This window comes from Apodemus sylvaticus, chromosome 11 (genome assembly GCF_947179515.1).
Source record: "Apodemus sylvaticus chromosome 11, mApoSyl1.1, whole genome shotgun sequence".
NCBI classification, from domain to species: Eukaryota; Metazoa; Chordata; class Mammalia; order Rodentia; family Muridae; genus Apodemus; species Apodemus sylvaticus.
In genome coordinates, this window is record NC_067482.1 from 81398936 (window position 1) to 81419005 (window position 20070).

General features: G+C 47.2%; 1 protein-coding gene across 3 annotated transcripts in view; it reads left to right on the forward strand.

The window, feature by feature from the left end:
• Positions 1 to 15459, forward strand: part of Ogdh (oxoglutarate dehydrogenase) — a 66174-nt gene extending 50715 nt beyond the window's left edge. For all 3 annotated transcript variants that reach the window (XM_052199618.1, XM_052199615.1, XM_052199616.1), the window contains exons 9-23: positions 188 to 367; positions 3577 to 3705; positions 4433 to 4612; positions 5121 to 5273; positions 6057 to 6159; positions 6457 to 6585; positions 6861 to 7011; positions 7294 to 7421; positions 7510 to 7688; positions 8006 to 8077; positions 8617 to 8745; positions 9494 to 9566; positions 13753 to 13916; positions 14110 to 14264; positions 14375 to 15459. In XM_052199618.1, coding sequence (XP_052055578.1) covers positions 188 to 367; positions 3577 to 3705; positions 4433 to 4612; positions 5121 to 5273; positions 6057 to 6159; positions 6457 to 6585; positions 6861 to 7011; positions 7294 to 7421; positions 7510 to 7688; positions 8006 to 8077; positions 8617 to 8745; positions 9494 to 9566; positions 13753 to 13916; positions 14110 to 14264; positions 14375 to 14495 — 2046 coding nt within the window. In that variant the 3' untranslated portion in view covers positions 14496 to 15459. The remainder of the gene's footprint in view (positions 1 to 187; positions 368 to 3576; positions 3706 to 4432; positions 4613 to 5120; positions 5274 to 6056; positions 6160 to 6456; positions 6586 to 6860; positions 7012 to 7293; positions 7422 to 7509; positions 7689 to 8005; positions 8078 to 8616; positions 8746 to 9493; positions 9567 to 13752; positions 13917 to 14109; positions 14265 to 14374) is intronic.
• The last annotated feature ends 4611 nt before the right edge of the window (positions 15460 to 20070 follow it).

Consider the following 20070-nt stretch of genomic DNA (forward strand, 5'->3'; position numbering starts at 1 on the left):
CCAACCAATATCACTTGTCTTTTTGATTTTTTAAAATGTTTTTTCTTTCAACACTGGCAGTCCTGGAACTCACTCTGTAGACCAGGCTGGCCTCAAACTCAAAGATCCACCTGTCTCTGCCTCCCAAGCACTGGGACTAAAGGTTTGACCACCACTGCCCGGCATCACTTGTTATTTTTATCGTCAGGGTTCCGGGGACATGAAGTACCACCTGGGCATGTATCACCGCAGGATCAACCGTGTGACTGACAGGAACATCACTCTGTCCTTGGTGGCTAACCCTTCCCACCTGGAGGCTGCTGACCCTGTAGTGATGGGAAAGACCAAAGCTGAGCAGTTCTACTGTGGAGACACTGAAGGGAAGAAGGTGAGGCCCCTGGGAGGTCTGAGTACAGACGTCATCACACTGCCCTCCTACACTTACAATCACCAAGACTGGGGGAGGCGCTACCTGTGTCTTCACAGTGTTGGTGGAGGAACCATCAATAGTATTATTCTCTGTCCATTAGTTGTGGACAGAAAGGGGGACTGCAAGGAAAAGGAGTGGGGTGCAGACGGCATTTCCTTTTTGTCACAGAGAATGCTGGGTATTGGTTGGCTGGCTTGCTCAAATATAAAATCCCTTATCTGACTGTAATCTTATTATTATTTAACTTTAAGATATAATTCTTAGTTGTAGCAAATTTTATATTTGCATAGTAAATTGTATAGTTCTTACTAATTGTGATGTAAAAATGAAAAAAATCAGTGTACATGGTAATATACATTGATTGATAAATTAAAAAGACACTGTTAGCCAGATAGTGGTAGTACATGCCTTTAATACCAGCACTTGGGAGGCAGAGGCAGGCAGATTTCTGAGTCTGAGGCTAGCCTGGTCTACAGAGTGAGTTCCCAGACAGCCAGGGCTATACAGAGAAACCCTGTCTCAGAAAAAACAAACAAACAAAAAGACACTGTTAACTTTCTTTCAAGGAACTTTAGGGATTAATAGAAGGAGGGAAATGTCAGGAAGTCAGTGAACATGTTGTAAGTGAAGCGGAATTGCACAGTGAACTGTGAAGCACTTTAGAATAAACAGCCATAGATGTAGAGTAGTTAGGTGAGAAATAAGGCAGTCAGACATATCAGGGCTGGAGAGATGACTCCATGGTTAAAAATACTTGATATGGGACTGGAGAGATGGCTCAGCGGTTAAGAGCACTGAATGCTCTTCCGAAGGTCCTGAGTTCAAATCCCAGCAATCACATGGTGGCTCACAACCATCCATAATGAGATCTGATGCCTTCTTCTGGGGTGTCTGAAGACAGCTACAGTGTACTTAAATGAATAAATCTTAAAAAAAAATAAAAAATAAATAAACCACTAGGGTTATGTGATGGGACTGGCCCAGATATTTGGTACTGGGTAATAAAATGAGATTGTAAATAGGTTTCGGTGACTTCTGCATTTGAAAATGTGGGGAAAAGCCACTGAGGCACCTGGCGGTGGTGGTGCACGCCTTTCATCCCAGAATTTGGGAGGTAGAGGCAGGCGGATTTCTGAGTTCGAGGCTAGCCTGGGCTACAGAGTGAGTTCCAGGACAGCCAGAGCTACATAGAGAAACCCTGTCTTAAAAAACTAAAAAAAAAAAAAGAAAAGAAAAGCCAATAAGGTAGACATTATTTACAATGTTAGAAGTGTCCTGAAGGAATGAAATAATGGGAAAGGTTGCAGAGAAATATTCAACATTATTGGTCTTTTTTAAAAATCTCAGTCAAAGGAGCTGGTTAGCTGGAAAATCACACAAAGATATTCTTGTCTACAGCAAGTTTTAGACTATTCTTGGATCATGAATAGTCATTCCACTTCATTGGAAGTCTTTTAAACACCGGAGTACCAAAAGGTGAAGCAATTCTGCCTCTTCAGTAGTTTCAGACTCACTGCACCCTCACCTCTTCCCTGTATCTGCCCTGCCCAGCCTCATACTTACACATGCCAGCTCACTTTCTCAGACCGGCTAAGCATCCCATGCCCATCTTCGCTGACTGGTTCTGTGTTTTTGGAGAACTCTTGACTAGTATAAGGGGTTGGGAGAAGCATGGGCTATATAGCCAAAGAATGGTTCCTACCAGAGATGCTAAGCCAATAGGTAAACACTGGGTAGCCGGAGATGTTGATAGGTGTGGAATGCAAAGACACAGAAATAACCTGTGTTCTTTTTATATTTTATTTATAATATATAAAATATTTATTTTTATACAAGTATATATTTATATAAATAAATAAGTAGTATATAAATGTGGTATACACAACTATATATTTACTAGCTCTATGCTTAGAGACTAGTGTTGGTAAACAAACAGCTGTGAGTTCTAAGTTCACATCCTTTCCTGGAGGAATCAGGGCTGGTAATAGCACATCTGGGCTGCCGCGCTATGGTGCCAAGAAGTAAGGCACCCTGAAAGGCACATTGCAGTGCTGTGAGCACCTGTAGAGTGACTGATGACATTCAGGATCTCTTATGTGCACCTGTAGAATAAAATGGGAATTGCGAGCATATGATCATAAATTAGAGAGAAAGGAGAGGATGCCAACTAATAGATGCAGGAGTAAGAAATCAGGATCATCGTTGTCTGAGGGTTTCACTGCTGTGAACAGACACCATCACCAAGGCAACTCTTATAAAGGACAACATTTAATTGGGTCTGACTTACCGGTTGTCATTAAGTCAGGAATATGGCAGCATTCAGGCAGGCATGGTGCAGGAGGAGTGGGGAGTTCTACATCTTCATCTGAAAGCAGCTAGTGGAAGGCTGACTTCCAGACAGCTAGGATGAGGATCTTAAAGCCTATGCCCACAGTGGTGCACCTACTCCACAGAGCCACCCCATCTAATAGTGCTACTCCCTGGGCTGAGCACATACAAACCATCACAATCGTCCACTGGCCACTCAAGGAACTAGCTGAGGTGGGGCTACATGTTGCTGAGGCTGGTCAAAGGTTTAAGAAGGAATCAATATAGTTCTTCCCACCAAAATCACTGTAATACTCATTGCCAAGAAGATGATTTGATGGGAAATTGGCAGGCAGTGACTAGGCCAAGTAATCAGACCAGGCTGGTATGTTGGAGCAGCCAGAGACATGACACTTAAAGAAACCCGTTTCCTGGGGTAGTTGGGTGTCTAGGGCTGGAGTTGCTTCTTGGATGGGAGGTTTTGTAAGGTGTAGGAGGATTCTAACAGGATGCAGAAGGGATGACATAATAGGTGTGTGGCTTTCTCTGGGCAGGTGTTGGCAAATGGTGGCATGTGGATGTGGTAAGCATGTTGGGTAGAAAGGATGGGAGCCTTCTGAACTCCTGTTACTTTGTGGGTTGTGAATTACTGCATGGGACAGGTCAGTGGGTAAAGGAGCTTCCTTGTTCCCCAGAACTCCACAAGGTTGTCTTCTGAGCTGCACACATGCCCTGTGCTGTGCACCCTTCTTCCCGGATCGTGCACTTAAACACACCAGAAAAAACAAATAGAAACTCATCTCAACTGCTTGTTTTTCAGACTTAACAGTCAAATGTGTTACATCTGGGGTCTTTTGCAGGTGATGTCTATCCTGCTGCATGGGGATGCTGCCTTTGCTGGCCAGGGCATCGTGTATGAGACCTTCCATCTCAGCGACCTGCCGTCCTACACCACCCATGGCACTGTTCATGTGGTTGTCAACAACCAGGTAACCCAGGGTGTCTGATTAGCCCCTGATATGTCCTCCTGGTCATTCAAAACCTTCACTGTTTTATGATAATATACAAAAGTGGGGTTTTATTATGTTTGGGTAACACATGGGATTAGAGAGCTGGCCCAGCAGGTAAGACCATTGACTGTTCTTCCAGATGTCCTGAGTTCAATTCCCAGCACCTACAGGCCTGCTTACACCCTTCTGTAACTATAGTCCTAAGACTACGGTGCCATCTTCTGGTGCACCCATACACAATAAATAGCTAAAAAGAAATGTCTTTGAATAACACAGCTACTTTTTACAGTGGAAAGGTCTTAATTATATTATTTAAGGAGGAGGCATTATTGTTTTAGAGTTTTTCTGTCTTGAGCCACAGTTATAGGTAATTGGTTTTTTCTTTGAGAAACTGGAAGCCCAGCGGTGGTGGCACACACCTTTAATCCCAGTACTCTGGGAGGCAGAGACAGGCGGATTTCTGAGTTTGAGGCCAGCCTGGTCTACAGAGTGAGTTCCAGGACAGCCAGGGTTATACAGAGAAACCCTGTCTCAAAAAAAAAACCAAATCTAAAAAACCAAAAATAAAAAAAAAAAAGAAAGAAACTAGAGCCCTATATACATATCTTACTATCCATTCTTTATTTACCACACTAGTAAAAGTAGTTATTACAGATTGTTTGATAAGACAGACTTTTGTTCCAGATCTTGTGTTCCATAATTACAGATTGGCTTCACCACAGACCCTCGAATGGCCCGCTCCTCTCCCTACCCCACTGATGTGGCCCGAGTGGTGAATGCCCCCATTTTCCATGTCAACTCAGATGACCCTGAAGCTGTCATGTATGTATGCAAGGTGGCAGCTGAGTGGAGAAACACCTTCCACAAGGATGTTGTTGTTGATCTGGTAAGTGATGCCAGGGTAAGTGTGCCAGTGAGTCTCTGGCCTGTCTTCCCACTCTTGCTAAGTCACATGGGGCTTTATAATGCCACTCATAAGACAGCATCCTTCTGGTCCCAGAGTGTTTGCCCAGGCTCTCCTCTGAATACTCCTCGGTGAGGGCTGTGTAACCCATGTGGTCCTATCTAAGACTGGTTTACAAATCAAGAATTTCTATTCTCGCCGGGCGCTGGTGGCACACACCTGTAATCCCAGCACTGTGGGAGGCAGAGGCAGGTGGATTTCTGAGTTCAAGGCCAGCCTGGTCTACAGAGTGAGTTCCAGGACAGCCAGGGCCAAATCCACCGTGTAAAAGAGAAAACAAGATCTTAACTGTAGCAGAAGTTAAGGCAGAGTAGTGACAGCCTTGTTGTATGTATGGCACAGATGAGATGTCAGATAACCACACATACAGTGGGGTTCTTTTTCACAGACCGGTCAGTCGCTGACGGCCCTCTCTTGCTACTCTGACTAGGTGTGTTATCGACGAAATGGCCACAACGAGATGGACGAACCTATGTTTACACAGCCACTCATGTACAAGCAGATCCGCAAGCAGAAGCCTGTGCTGCAGAAGTATGCGGAGCTGCTAGTGTCGCAGGGCGTCGTCAACCAGCCTGAATATGAGGTCTGTCCTGGCAGGCCTAGGTCATGGCAAGCTAGAGATTGTTCCAGGCCAGTCTTATTAGGACCCAAGTAAAAACATGTGAAGTCTTGACAGTTACAGCATTTCAGCTTCAGTGAGGATCTGGGATATCAAAATGTTTGTTGAAGTAGTAGAGGCGGAGAAAGGTATTGTAAAAATGAGGTGAGGTGTCTACCCGATAGGCTCGCTGTTGACACTGTTTGGGTGGAGAGATGTATGAGCAAGGATCCATCCCGCTCACTAAAGATCCTGTGTGACCTGCACAGAGCAAGCACTCTGCCACACGCAGGCAGTATGAGCAGCAGTCCAGACACACGGGCCACAGGGGACAGCTGCTGATGGCACAGCTCTGAAGCCAGTTCTTATGAAAACATGTTCAGAGAGGCAGGCGGATTTCTGAGTTCGAGGCCAGCCTGGTCTACAGAGTTCCAGGACAGCCAGGGCTATACAGAGAAACCCTGTCTCGAAAAAACAAAAAAAAGAAAAAAGAAAGAAAGAGAAAAGAAAAGAAAAAGAGAAAAGAAAAGAAAGAAAAGAAAAATCATGTTCAGGACTCAGACTGAACAGAATCTCCAGCCAGGTGATGTAGGAATGAGGAGCAGAATTTAGATGTTGAAGAGGCTGTGTGTGTGTTGGAGACTGGCAAGTCTTAATACAGATGTAGCTGGGTATGCAAAAGTATGGAAGGACTGGAAGGCCGGGTGCAGTAGGCCTCACAACGTGAGAGTGCTGTGCTCAGTTAGCTCCATGTACCCACTCTTCCAGGAGGAAATCTCCAAGTACGATAAGATCTGTGAGGAAGCATTTACCAGATCCAAAGACGAGAAGATCTTGCACATCAAGCACTGGCTGGATTCCCCGTGGCCTGGTAAGCAAGGGATCATCACAGTCGACAGACTCCTTGTGAAAGTGGATGTAACCACGAATCCTCTTCCCAGAAAAAGTTCTTGCTCCCCTCCTGTGTATATAACATGCAGTGAATGTTCTGTTTCAGCAGAGCCTCTGTGGTCCCCACAGAGGCCATCCAGGCTTTATTGTCTCCTACCTTTTATTTGCCCAAAGCCATGTGATGCTGTGGTAGAGTTTCTAGAAAGGCAGGGCTGCTGTTGAAGTCTGTGCTGTAGCTGTCCCTTCCAAAGCTAATGACTTGTGTTTGTTCCCCTAGGCTTTTTCACCCTGGATGGCCAGCCCAGGAGCATGACCTGCCCCTCCACTGGTCTGGAGGAGGATGTCCTAAGCCACATTGGGAAAGTGGCCAGCTCTGTACCTGTGGAGAACTTTACTATCCATGGAGGTAAGCAACCCTGCACTTGCATGTGGAAACATTGGCCTAGATCAACACCTTGAAGATGGTGTCCCTAGCCATGCCCTTTGGAACCTCCCTGTCCAGAGCCCGAGGGTGTGTTGATAGACCCAGCTCCCACTGAAGTTCCTTCACATGGAAAGCAGCAGAGCAGCAACGGAGAGGGCACCACTTTGCTCTCCTTACACTGGGGGGCAAAGGCTGTGCTGTGTCATTGGAGTACAGGAGCTCAGCCTGCACTGCTGGGAATGCTCTCTTCTCTGCAGGGCTGAGCCGGATCTTGAAGACTCGCAGAGAGCTCGTGACGAACCGGACTGTGGACTGGGCCCTGGCAGAGTACATGGCGTTTGGATCACTCCTGAAGGAAGGCATCCACGTCCGGCTGAGTGGCCAGGATGTGGAGCGGGGCACCTTCAGGTAAACACAAATGTGTATCCTTCAGGTCGAAAAGGAAGGGAAGGGCTTTGGAATCTGTATTCCAGGGATGGGAGGGTCGTTTCCAGAAGGCACTGTATTCTCAGTGTCTAGGCCACCTCACCTCTCCTGTTGAGGATGCTCCGTTTATGTACTGCGAGGGCTCTACCCTGCAGTATCTGGCAGAAGCCAGGTTGTCACAATAGGTCTGTTAGTGCTTCAAGGCTCAAATGGTTGGCTCAGATGCCTGTACTCTTGCTTATTAATCTTGTCATTCTGCCTCAGCCATCGCCACCATGTGCTCCATGATCAGAATGTTGACAAAAGAACCTGCATCCCCATGAACCACCTTTGGCCAAATCAGGCCCCTTATACCGTATGCAACAGCTCGCTGTCTGAGTATGGTGTTCTGGGTAAGGCCAACCCCATCCCCACCTCAGTCTTCTGCAGTCCTTGCATGGTAGTCCTGAAAGTGTCTTTCTTCCTTTCTGTCCATTGTAGGCTTTGAGCTGGGCTTTGCCATGGCTAGCCCTAACGCTCTGGTTCTCTGGGAGGCCCAGTTTGGTGACTTCAACAACATGGCACAGTGCATCATTGACCAGTTCATCTGCCCAGGGCAGGCAAAGTGGGTGCGGCAGAACGGCATTGTGCTCCTGCTACCTCACGGCATGGAAGGCATGGTGAGAGCTTCCCTTGTCCACAGCACTCAAGACCCATCCCTAACAAGACCAGAGGGTTCTTTCTGTTGGTGCGTCCCACCCATTTTAGATGGGAGGACTAGCTAACACTGTGGAGGGCATGAGGGGCCCATCTGCATGCACCCTGGTGCATGGCCACCTCTGGGCAAACAGCAGATGGCGCTGATGCTGTCTTTCAAGTGCTCAGTTCCCTCCTCCCTGCTGCTCTGCACTTTGCTAGTGGAAGGGGAGAAATCAAATGAGTTCTGACATTAAAGAAAAGAAAGGGCTTGAGAGGTAACCTGTGTGTCTGGTTTCAGGGTCCCGAGCATTCCTCTGCCCGCCCAGAGCGGTTTCTGCAGATGTGCAATGATGACCCAGATGTCCTGCCTGTGAGTAAAGCAGACCCTGATCCTCCGCTGCCTGGGTGTCTAGGACAGAGTTCCGTTTGAATGTCCCAAGGGGTCAGATCTCAGTTCACCCTTCTCTGCCTTAGGAATTAGAGTGGGCGGACCAGTGTGGCCCCATGAGCTCACTGAAATAGACTACTTCATGTTTTCCCTGTTGTTGCAGAAAGCCAACAAACCTCAGCGTGAACTCTTAGGTGACACTGCCCTTGCTTTCAGGCAGTTTTAAAAGAACTCAGGACTACTAGGAGTCCATTTCTAAGGAAAAGTAGACTTGACTGTACCAGCACCCTTGTCGCCTGTATCCCATGCATCCACTGCTAAACAGCAGCCTTCAGGAGCTGCCAAGGATTAAATGGGGCTCAGACTCAGGGAACCTGTGGAACCTGTTCCTCACTGTCTTCAGTGAGTCCTTGAGTCTCCTGTGCGACATCCTGAGTCCCCTCTGCCTCATGTCGCCTCTTGTCCCAGGCAGAAGGCTCACAACTGCTGTTGGCCTCTGGCCATTTCCTTCCATGCACTAGGACCTGCAGGAAGAAAACTTTGACATCAATCAACTCTATGACTGCAACTGGATTGTTGTCAACTGTTCTACCCCTGGAAACTTCTTTCATGTGCTGCGACGACAGATCTTGCTGCCCTTCCGGAAGCCGGTCAGTGCTGGGGTCTCCAGAATGACCAGGGTGTCAGCCTCCTGTGTTAAAACAGGAAGGCCTGCCCTGGTGTCTTTTGCTTTAGGTTGGTTGAGTGATACCTAAAGGGGAATACGAATGAGATGTGGGAACTAAACATTCTCACTCCCAACTGAGTCCTCATGTGCTGGCAAACACAGCATGTAAGAGTCAGACAAGATACAGTCCTCGGTCCAGCCAGGAAGACAAGTATAGTCCTGGTATAAAGTCCCCAGCAGGGACCAAGGAATTCCAGGAACCCCGGAAAGTAGCTCTTGAGCTGGGTGTTGAAGCATGAATAGATGTGATGTTATATTGTGCAAGTGAGCAAAATGGTCAGAAAGAGGGATAAGGACACAGGGAGAGCCCTGCCACCCTAGGATACTGTCAGAGCGGCATGCAGGGCTAACTCACCTCAGGACTGCTGTGTCCCTAGTTGCCTGCAGGTCTACAAGTCAGAACAGCCCTGGGGATAGGCCTTGTCCCAGCTATAGAGCAGCTAAAGGTGTGTTATCTCTGAGACACCTAGGAGATGCTACAGGCCAGGAAGATGACCCTGGAGAGTAAACAACCCCCAGAGGAGGTGAAGAGCAGAGAAATTAGTGTTTCTTTCTTCCTGCAATTTGCCAGTGAGTCTCCCATGAGGTCACTGCTTAGATGTCATTTATCTCGGTCCCTCATTCTAGAATCTTTAAGATATAGTCTACTGTGAGCATGTTTTGTCTTTCAGTTAATCGTCTTCACTCCCAAATCCCTCCTGCGCCACCCTGAGGCAAGAACTAGCTTTGATGAGATGCTGCCAGGTAGGTGTGGGGCCGTGGGTGTTTCCTGGAGGGTATCAGTGCTGGGAGCTCTTTGAAGTTCTGTGGGGTTTATGGGTCTTGTATTTACCAATCTTCTTTGGCTCTTTCTAGAATTTTAGTCATCATATAAAGACCTCTGACTGTAAGTTCCTCTGGAACTATAATAAAGTAGCAGGAATTGGTGGCTAATGCCTTTCATCCCAGCACTTTGGAGGCAGAGGCAAACCCATCTCTGAATTCAGGGCTAGCCTACTCTACAGAGCAAGTTCCAAGCCAGCCAGAGTTACATAGTGAGACCTTGTCTCAAAAAAAAAAGAAAAAAGGAAAAAAAAAAGATACCACAGTGAGTCTCGGATCACAAATAGGCACATGGGCAACAGCTCACCACAACTCAGGAGTACAAGCCTTAGTAAATTCTTTGCAAAGAGGAGAAGATATGGGGGAGGGCAGGGGCAGACCAGCTGCACTGCTGAGATAGCAGTCTGTGGCTTGAGATTTCTATGTGGAAAGCACAAGCAGGTGCTAATTAATACAGCTTGAAGCCACCCAAATGCTCCTGGGTTCCTGAAGCCAGAAAGGCTGTTTCCTCTCAACCACCAGTCCCTAGAGCCTTATACAGTGAACCTCTTGTTTGTTATTTTCTATTTGTTGTATGTAGTAAAATTTACATAATGTAGAATCTACTGTCAACCTTTTTTTAAGTGTTAAGTGTCACTAGAGAATGTTCTTTCTTTTCTTTCTTTCTTTTTTTTTAAGAGATTTATTTATTTTATTTATATGAGTACTCTGTCACTGTCTTCAGACACCCCAGAAGAGGGCATCAGATCCCATTATGGGTGGTCGTGAGCCACCATGTGGTTGCTGGGAATTGAACTCAGGACCTCTGGAAGAGTAGTCAGTGCTCTTAACCACTGAGCCATCTCACCATCTGTCTCTAGAACTTATATCAGGCAGAACTGAGACTCTGCACCCAGTAAGTTCTGCCACACACCGTGCCTTCCTACTCTCGCTCTGGTGACCACGTTCTACTAGAATCAGAAAGAGGAGCAATGCTTCTCCAAAATGCTTGGGATTTTTCTTGATTTTGGAATATTTGTATAGACTCAAGTCTAAATGCAGGCTGCGCTTATTTTACGTGTAGCTTATGTACATGCAATAAAAGTCACTCTGTATCTCCAATGTACCTGTGCTCTGACTGAAGCCTGTCACATAACAGATGAATAGTCTGCTTGGGATGTAATGTTGGTATTCAGAAAGTTTTCAGATTTTGGATCTAAAGAATAGGAGAGCTCAGTCTATACAGGTCTTTTTATAACTGACTTGTTTCAGTTAGTGTAATGTCCACAGGATTCACGTGTGATACAGTGTGTGCTGTCATCTCCTGTCCTGTTAAGATGGAACAGTATCCACACTTGATCTTATCCAAAAGACGATCTGTTTTACAGAGCTGCTGCATTTGGTTAGCTCCTATGAGTAACACTGTTTTGAACATGGGTATACAAGATCCTTCAAGATCCTGACATTGGATGTGGGTTTCCAGTTTTCCAGCACCATTAGTCAAGACTATTCTTTACCATGCAATGGCCTTGATACCTGTGGTCAAAGTTATCTGACTGTGGGTGTACAGGCTCATTCCTGTGCTCTGTTCTGGTCCATCCTGTTGGGCAGTGCCACACTGGTTGTTGGTTTTTGTTTGTTTGGTTGGTTAGTTGGTTGGTTGGTTGGTTGGTTGGTTGGTTGGTTGGTTGGTTGGTTGGTTGGTTTTTTGGTTTTTTTAATTTGTTTTTTTTCGAGACAGGGTTTCTCTGTATAGCCCTGGCTGTCCTGGAACTCACTCTGTAGACCAGGCTGGCCTCGAACTCAGAAATCGTCCTGCCTCTGCCTCCCAAGTGCTGGGATTACAGGTGTGTGCCACCACGCCCAGCTCACCCTGTTAATGTAGCTTTTATAGTTCATTTTGAAAGCAGAAACTGTTTCTTCTGAATTTTTTTTAATTTGATTATTCATTGTTCCTTGAGTTGTTATATGAATTTTAGTGAGTAATACTCTCTTGTACAATGTTATCATTTGGATTTTATTTTTATTTATTTGTGTAGGGGTAGTGTGTGTAAAGTGAGGCGACTTGCAGGACTTGGGTCTTCTGCTTTTATGTGGGTTCCGGGACTGAACCGTGTGAAGGTTGCATAGCAGGTACTCTGCCTGCTTAGACATCTCACCCACCTCACTCCCCGGTGTGCATTTGATGCCACTTAAATTTTCTGGGTTTTGTTTGTTTGTTTGTTTGTTTGTTTTTGGAGACAGGGTTTCTCTGTGTAGCCTTGGCTGTCCTGGAACTCACTCTGTGGACCAGAAATCGCCTGCCTCTGCCTCCCCACTTACATTTTCTTTAGGACTTACACAGTTTGTTGAATAGAAGTGGTGAGAGTGGGCATGCTAGCTTCGTTCTTACCCTAGAGGAACAGTTTCCAGTCTCTTACCATTGACTATAATTTCTGCCATGGATTTCCATCTATACCTTCTGTCATTTGGACTTGAATGTTTAATTGTGAAAACAGTCTCTTAAGTCTCTTCTGTTTTGTGAGCACTAGTTCTTGCAACAATTGTTTGGCTATGTCCTCTTGAGTGTTAACGTTTTTTATTTGTAAACTTGTAAGGTGGGGTTTTGTTGTTGTTGTTGTTGTTGTTGTTGTTGTTTTTTTGGTTTTTTGTTTGGATTTGGTTTTTTTGAGACAGGGTTTCTCTGTATAGCCCTGGCTATCCTGGAACTCACTCTGTAGACCAGGATGGCCTCGAACTCAGAAATCTGCCTGCCTCTGCCTCCCAAGTCCTGGGATTACAGGCGTGCGCCATCACCACCCGGCATTTTCATTCTTTTTAAAAATATGTTTTATTGGGCTGGGGAGGTGGCTCAGCAGTTAAGAGCACTATCTGATCTTCCAGAGGTCCTGAGTTCAATTCCCAGCAACCACATGGTGGCTCACAACCATCTGTAATGAGATCTGATGCCCTCTCTTCTGGATGTCTGAAGACAGCTACAATGTGCTTAACAAATAAAACAAATGCATCTTTTTAAAAACTGGGGGGAACAGCTCTAGAAAGATGGCTCAGAGGTTAAGAGCACTGACTGCTCTGTCCTGAGTTCAATTCCCAGCAACCACATGGTGACCCACAACCATCCGCAATGAGATCTGATGCCTCCTTCTGGCCTGCAGGCATACATGCATGCAGAATACTGTATACATGAAAAACATTAACAATTTTTTACAAATATGTTTGTGAATATAGATGTTTTGCCAGGATGTACATATGTATGTGTACCATGTGGATGTCTGGTGTCTGAGGAGGTCAGAAGAATATCCCCATGGGAGCTGCCGTGTGTGTGTGTGTGTGTGTGTGTGTGTGTGTGTGTGTGTGTGTGTGAGAGAGAGAGAGTCAGAGCCTGTCCTCTGCAAGAGCAGCAGAGCAGCGAATGTTCTTAACCACTGAGCCAATTCTTCAGCCCCCTGTAGGATTTGGGAGGGTAGGAGTTGTTTGTTTAATTTCTTTGTCTTTTCTGTGCATTGGTATTTTGGCTGTGTGTCTGTTTAAGTGCATCAGATCACCTGCAACTCCTAACTCCCCTGGAGTTAGACAGTTGTGACCTGCCATGTAGGTGCTAGGAATTGAACCTGGGTTTCATGGAAGAGAAGCCAGGGCTCCTAACTGCTGAGCCACGTCTCCAGGTCCTCTCTATCAGATGATTTGATTTATTTGTTCTTAAAGTGTAAAATAGGCAGGCCTTTTAAAAATAACCCGCTCTGGACAGGATGTTCCTGTTTACATTGTATCTTACACCTTTTTTCTTTTCTGTGTGTGTGTGTGTGTGTGTGTGTGTGTGTGTGTGTGTTATTGTCTCTATGTAGCCTTAGCTGGCCTGAAAATTGCTATGTAGACCAGGCTAGCCTCAAATTCTCAGAGATTTACCTGCTTCTGTCTCCCGAGTACTTGAGTTAAAGGTGTATAGCCCCAGGCCTGATTTTGTATCATTCTTAGTCTGAACAAATCTCACAGACAGGAGAGGGAGAGGTGTCTGTAACTCTCAGAAACCACAGATCTCAGCCACTGTGAGACAGCCCTCTGCGCATTCATAACAGCTGTGGATAGGCCTGGAGCAAGAACCAGTCCAGATGTGGAAACTTTCTTCTAGGAACCCACTTCCAGCGTGTGATCCCAGAAGATGGGCCTGCAGCTCAGGACCCACACAAAGTCAAAAGACTTCTGTTCTGCACTGGCAAGGTGTACTATGACCTCACCCGAGAGCGCAAAGCCAGGAACATGGAAGAGGAGGTGGCTATTACAAGGATTGAGCAGGTGAGAGCAAGTGGCATGGTGGGTAGGTGTTGTGTCCCCTGTGGGGGCTTTGCACCGCGGTGCTTTGACGGCACATCATTTCCTGACCTTTCTCATCTGGGCAGCTGCGGAGCGTTTCCTTCTGGAACCCCAGCCTCCCTTTGCTTAACCCCACCTGAGTGTCCCCTAGTTGATGTCACCCTGCTCTCTCCAGCTGTCACCATTCCCCTTTGACCTCCTGCTGAAAGAGGCGCAGAAGTATCCCAACGCTGAGCTGGCCTGGTGCCAGGAAGAGCACAAGAACCAGGGCTACTATGACTACGTCAAGCCAAGACTTCGGACCACCATTGACCGTGCTAAGCCTGTCTGGTAAGACCCAAGGCCCTGATGGAGGCCTGGCAGACCTGGAAGGAAGCTAGCTAGAGGACAGGCAGGAGCCACCTCTGACCTTACCCGGCTGCTCCCTCTGTTTCTCTCAGGTATGCTGGCCGAGACCCAGCAGCCGCTCCAGCCACTGGCAACAAGAAAACTCACCTGACAGAGCTGCAGCGCTTTCTGGACACGGCCTTTGACCTGGACGCCTTCAAGAAATTCTCTTAGATGCTCCTGGAGTTGACGAGGCCATGGCCCCCATGTCCATGACGCTCTTTGCTTCTCTACTAAAGAATAGTGCCTCAGCACTGTCCACGCCCCCTTCACTGCGCCACACACTGCCCCTGTTCTCATAGGAATTAAGTTGTCCACTCCAGTGCTCAGCTGCCCCCCAGGCCACATACTGCCCGGCCTGTGCTGGCCTCTCAGGCTGCACACCTCCCATGGAGACCATAAGGAGCAGGCTGAGGAAAGGGAGCCCTCTCAGGACTTCCTAGGGAAGGCAGCCCTGGCCCCACCCATACTCCCTGCGGACTCCTCCAGGGTGGGAACAGAAACCCTGTGTGGCTTCCCAGCACACTAGCACTCAGTTCTCATCACCATCAAGTCACAGACTCAAGACCAGAAGGACTTTCCTCTTGCTAGGGCCAAGCTGAGAGCGCTCATGGAGGAACTGCAGCTGGAGGTTTTGGGTGTCATCTAGATGTTGAGTGGAGAATGGCATGGGGCGCTTGGGGAGGCGTAAGCGGTGACAGGTCTAGCTCTGCTGCCCTTCCTGGGTTCCGGGCTGTATGTGGGAACTGGGCCCCAGCTGCCATCCTGGAGTGATTGGCCCTGAGTAAGGCCCAGACGCTCCCTTGGGTCCCAAAGCCCAGGCGCTGGCTGCCTCTTGGTCCTGCTGACTCCTCTCTCCTAGCCCCTCCCCCAGCCACTTAATTGTTTCTGTTGTTCCCTTGAACACTCGGAAGCTGTTGACAATTCTTTTCTTTACTGTGCCAAGGCAGGTCGAAAGCAGATCAGTGGATATGGGCAAGGTGTCCCAAGGAGCCAGCTGTCCTTTCTCCCTCTTTTGACCTCCACAGGGACAGACCTGATTTATTTATTTTGGTTAAAAAAAAAAAAGGAAATGAAAAAAAGAGCAACCAACTTCGCATTGCATCGGCTTGACCCATAAACTAAGTTATCATGGCCAGCCTGTCTGCTGTCATTCTGTGCTCGCCTCCTGCCACCTGCCTGACAACAGTCTTCTCACTGGGGTGGGGGCCAGCTGCCATTTGCCAACTGGATGTGTGCCCCAAGCTTCCTAACCCCCTCATGGGCAGCAGCCATATAAGTAGGTACTTGGTGCACACTGGGTTAGCTGCCCTCCCTGGACAGTGCTCTGCACTCTGGACTGCGCACTTTATATTTGAGTCTGCATTCCACGTGGGCTTTAGGTGACAGTCTTAGCCTGCAAGGTTGAAGCCTCGGCACCCAGCCTGAATATGAGCCTTGCTCCAGCATGGGTCCTAGTTTTCACCAGCACCGCCTGGGCCTTCAGCGTCTCCTTTCTCCTACCACCCCCATGTATCTCGATTGTAGGCATGTCTAATGGCTGCAGTCAGCACCCAGGAGAGAATGGCCTGGGATAGGAACTTACTCTCAGAGACGGGAAGGACAGGACAGTAGTTTGTATCTGCCTGTGGTCAGCATATACCTGTTTGCTGTCTGATATCCCCTCTCCCTTGGAACAGCCAGGCTGTGTTGCACACGGCTGGACTAGAGTGGGGGAAGCTTAGGCAGTTGTGGCTAAGTGCAGTACAGGGCTTCCATAAGCAATAAGCGCTGGCAATAAACACACCTGGGAACAGCTACTGAAGAACTAGTTCATTATTTTCGGGGGAAGGGCTATTTATGCCCCCTGGGGAGGTAGCCAAGATCTCTGGGGCAAGGTTTATATGGCCATGGACCATTGAGCAGGACAGGGGTGTTGGGAGATACTTTATCTACATACTCAGGGACTGTAGGACAGGGCTCAGGGCACGGCACTTTATAAGGTCAAACAAGTGAGGCTTGATAACTGTCAGGGTAATAAGTTCTACTGGGGTTGATGGTGGGAAGCCAGATGTATGGTGCCAGGTTCAGAGTGGGGAGGGGACCAATCCCTGCGGTCCTCATGTTTAAGGTATCCCGTACCCTGGGCCATTATGAACCTACACTTGAGTTTGGGGTTTTTGTTTGTTTGTTTTGTTTTTGTAGAATCAAACTGGCTTTTCCTATTCATATACCTAGTAGAAAGGGGGATTTAATAAGCAGGGTGGAGCTGTATGGAGGGTAGGGTCCTTGGAGGCGATCTCTCTTCCCTGGCTGGCCTTGTGTGGGCAGGTAACTATGGTTCACATCTGTTACTCATTTTCTGCATCCTCAGCAGCTAACAGCTGCCCTCTGTGTCCATTCACCGTCACTCAGTGTGAGAAGATGCTTCTCCAAAAGCTTAGCACCTCTTTCGTCTAAGGGTTTAAACAGGTATTTAGGAAGCAACTGGCTACTATGCCAGTTTAGTTAGTTCCACAGGGGCAGCTACCTCCACAGACCTGGCTTGTTAGCCAAGCTTACAATACCAGGCACTGGCCACCACCCACCCAAGTCTAGGGCCTTGCACACATGGGCATATCTTGGTGTTCCTTTTGGTTTCTTTGTACTTTTATCCTGGCTAACCCTCCCTCTCACCTGCCTGCGTTCTCCACCTACGGCATCCTCCCCTCCTTCCTCTTTGCCTGTGTCCTCCTGTCTCCTCTCCTATGAGGAATGTCCTTCCCTCACACCCAGCTGGTATATATACTCCACATTAGACACTCCCTCCTAAGAAGTCCATGAAAGAGAGCATGCACTTTGTCCTTTGGGGCCTCAGTTACCTCAGAACAGAAAAGGGGAATGGGGGAGGGCTTGTGGGAGGGAGTCCTGGGAGGAGAGGAAGGGCTGATATTGGGGTGTAAAGGGAATAAATTAAAAAAAAAAATAGAACTGGAAGTAGGGGGCTGGGGAGATGGCTTAGCAGTTTAGAGCTTGTGTTATCCTGGCCGAGGGCCCAGGTTCAATCCCCAGCACCAGTCAGTGGCTCACAGTCTTCTGTGACTCCAGTTCCAGAGGATCCAGCATCACCTTATACCCTCCTTTGGCACTTGGTATGCATGCAAAGTATACAAGTATTTAAGCAGGCCCACACTTTCACACATAAAAATAAATCTTTTTAAAAATATGATTTGGGGGCTAGAGAGATGGATCAGAAGAGTACTGGCTGCTCTTCCAGAGGACCTGGGTTCAATTTCTAGCACCCACATGGCAGCTTACAACTGTAACTCCAGCTACGCACACATGCAAGCAAAACCATGCATGTAAAATAAATAAAATCATTAAAAAGTAAACATAATCTGGGGGGTGGAGAAATGGCTCAGCAATTAAGAATTAAGAGGTTCTGAGTTCAATTCCTAGCACCCACCAGATTGGGGCTCACAACTGTCCACTATTGTAGTCCTATGGTATCCAGTGATCTCTTCTGGTGTGCAAACGTAAAGACAAAGCACCCATATACTTAAGAAAATAATAGTTTGAAGCAGAAACCGTGAAGGAATACTTCTTTTTGGTTTTTGTTTTTGTTTATTTGTTTTTGGAGACAGGGTTTCTCTGTATAGCCCTGGCTGTCCTGGAACTCACTCTGTAGACCAGGCTGGCCTCGAACTCAGAAATCTGCCTGCCTCTGCCTCCCAGAGTGCTGGGACTACAGGCGTGCGCCACCACCGCCCGGCTGAAGGAATACTTCTTGCTCGCTCACTGGTGGTCTGGGCTCACATGCAGCTAGACCGAGACCATCTGCCTAGGGGAGGGGCCGCCTGCAGTGGACTGGCCCTCCTATATCAACTAATGATCAAGATAGTCGATTTCAGACATGTCACAAACCGCCTTAGGGTTTCTGTTGCTGTGATGAGACATCATGACCAAAGTTTCACCTTAGGACTCATGTGGCTTACACTTCCATATCACTCCCATCATTCATCGATGCAAGTCAGGCAAGAACTCCAACATGGCTGGAGCCAAGAGGGCAGGAGGTCTCCATGCAGGGACCACGGAGGGTGCTGCTCCCTGGCTTTCCTCTCATGGCTTCTTTACTTATAGAGCTCAGGCCCACCGGCCAGGGATGGCCCCACCCACAATGTGATGAGCGCGCCTCCATCAATTAGTCACTAAGAAAATGCCTGCAAGGTTGCCTATTTGGAGACATTTACTTCACTGAGGTTCCTTCTTCCAAAATGACCAGTTTGTGTCAAGTTGACACAAAAGTGTGTCCACACACCAACCTAAAAATGACAGTTCCACACCTGAAATTCCATACCGTCATATTGGCAGTTTGCTGAGTAGGACGCAGTAATGTCGTATTATGCATATGTGCCGCCGCTCCCACTAGCCACTCATCTTAAGATTGGTCAATAAAGAGCTGATCAGCCAATCAGCTGGGCGGAGGAGACAGAAAGGCTGGACTTCCGGTCCTAACCAGGGGTCCCAAGAGGAGAGGAAGTATAGAAGGACCACAAGGAGAGAAGACTTGGAGAGACTGTGTGCTGGGAACGGGACGACTTGCCATGAGGTTGTGATTAAAAAGTCGCCATGAGGGTACTTATGATCAGAGCGAGACAGGGCAAAGCCGGATTGGCAAGTGACGGGGCATTGGTCTGGGTATTAACTGTAAAGGGTTAGAATAGCTTAGAACTTGCCCGGCCAACAGTTCTAACAGCCAACAGTGCCAACAGCTTATTAATAGAAAATAAAGGTCTCTGTGCCATTACTCGGGAGCTAAAACTAACTAGAGAATGTGTAGAAACAGCAGCCTGCAGTTACTTGGGAGCAAAAGGGTCATTGAAAGCCTTTCAGACTGAGGGCAGATGGAATTTTTTGGTTTTCTGTTTTGTTTTTCCAGTCAGAGTAACTCTGTATAGCCCTGGCTGTCCTGGAACTGACTATGTAGACCTAAAACTAAGAGATCCACCAGCCTCTGCCTCTCAAGTACTGAGATTAAAAACGTGCACCACTGCCCAGCTAATTAGATTTTATGTTTAGGAGTGTTTTGGCTGCATGTATGCCTGTGAACCATGTGTATCCCTGGTGCCTGTAGGAATCAGAAGTGTAGGATCCCCTGGAATGGGGGTTACAGATGTTTGTGAGCCACCATGTGGGAAATGAACCCAGGTCCTCTGTGTAACAGCAACAAGTGTTCTTAACAACTGAGCCTTCTTTCCAGCACCAGATGGAATTTTAAAGCAGTTTTAATCTGCATTTCCATAGTGCCTAAGGATAGTGAACATTTTAAAAATGTTCCCTAGCCTTTTTTCTTTCTTCTTTTGAGAAATGGGTTTCATTCTGTAACCCATTTTTAAATTGTATGTTTTCTTAGTGTTTAACTTTTTTAGTTCATTATATATTCTTGACACTAATGCTCTCAAATGTGAAGATTTTCCCCTTTTTGGTGCAATCTCTTGCCTGGGGGCTGGTCATCAAATCTAGGAATCTACCTGGCATTACACACCTATACAGTCAAGCACAGCTTTTCAGCCCAGGTTCGAAAGATGGACCGCAACTTCATGTTTGCAGGCTGATTAGAATATTTCCCCAGCCCCTGGGGGGTTTTGGTTATTAGTTTTTGTTTGGTGTTTGGGAGGGGGGGCTTTAATTTTTTTCAAACCTTATTTTTAATGATGGTTCTTAAACACTTTAATAACCTCCCTTTAGCCCATCACCAGAGGTGGTGGGGAATAAAGGATGTGGGGTAAGT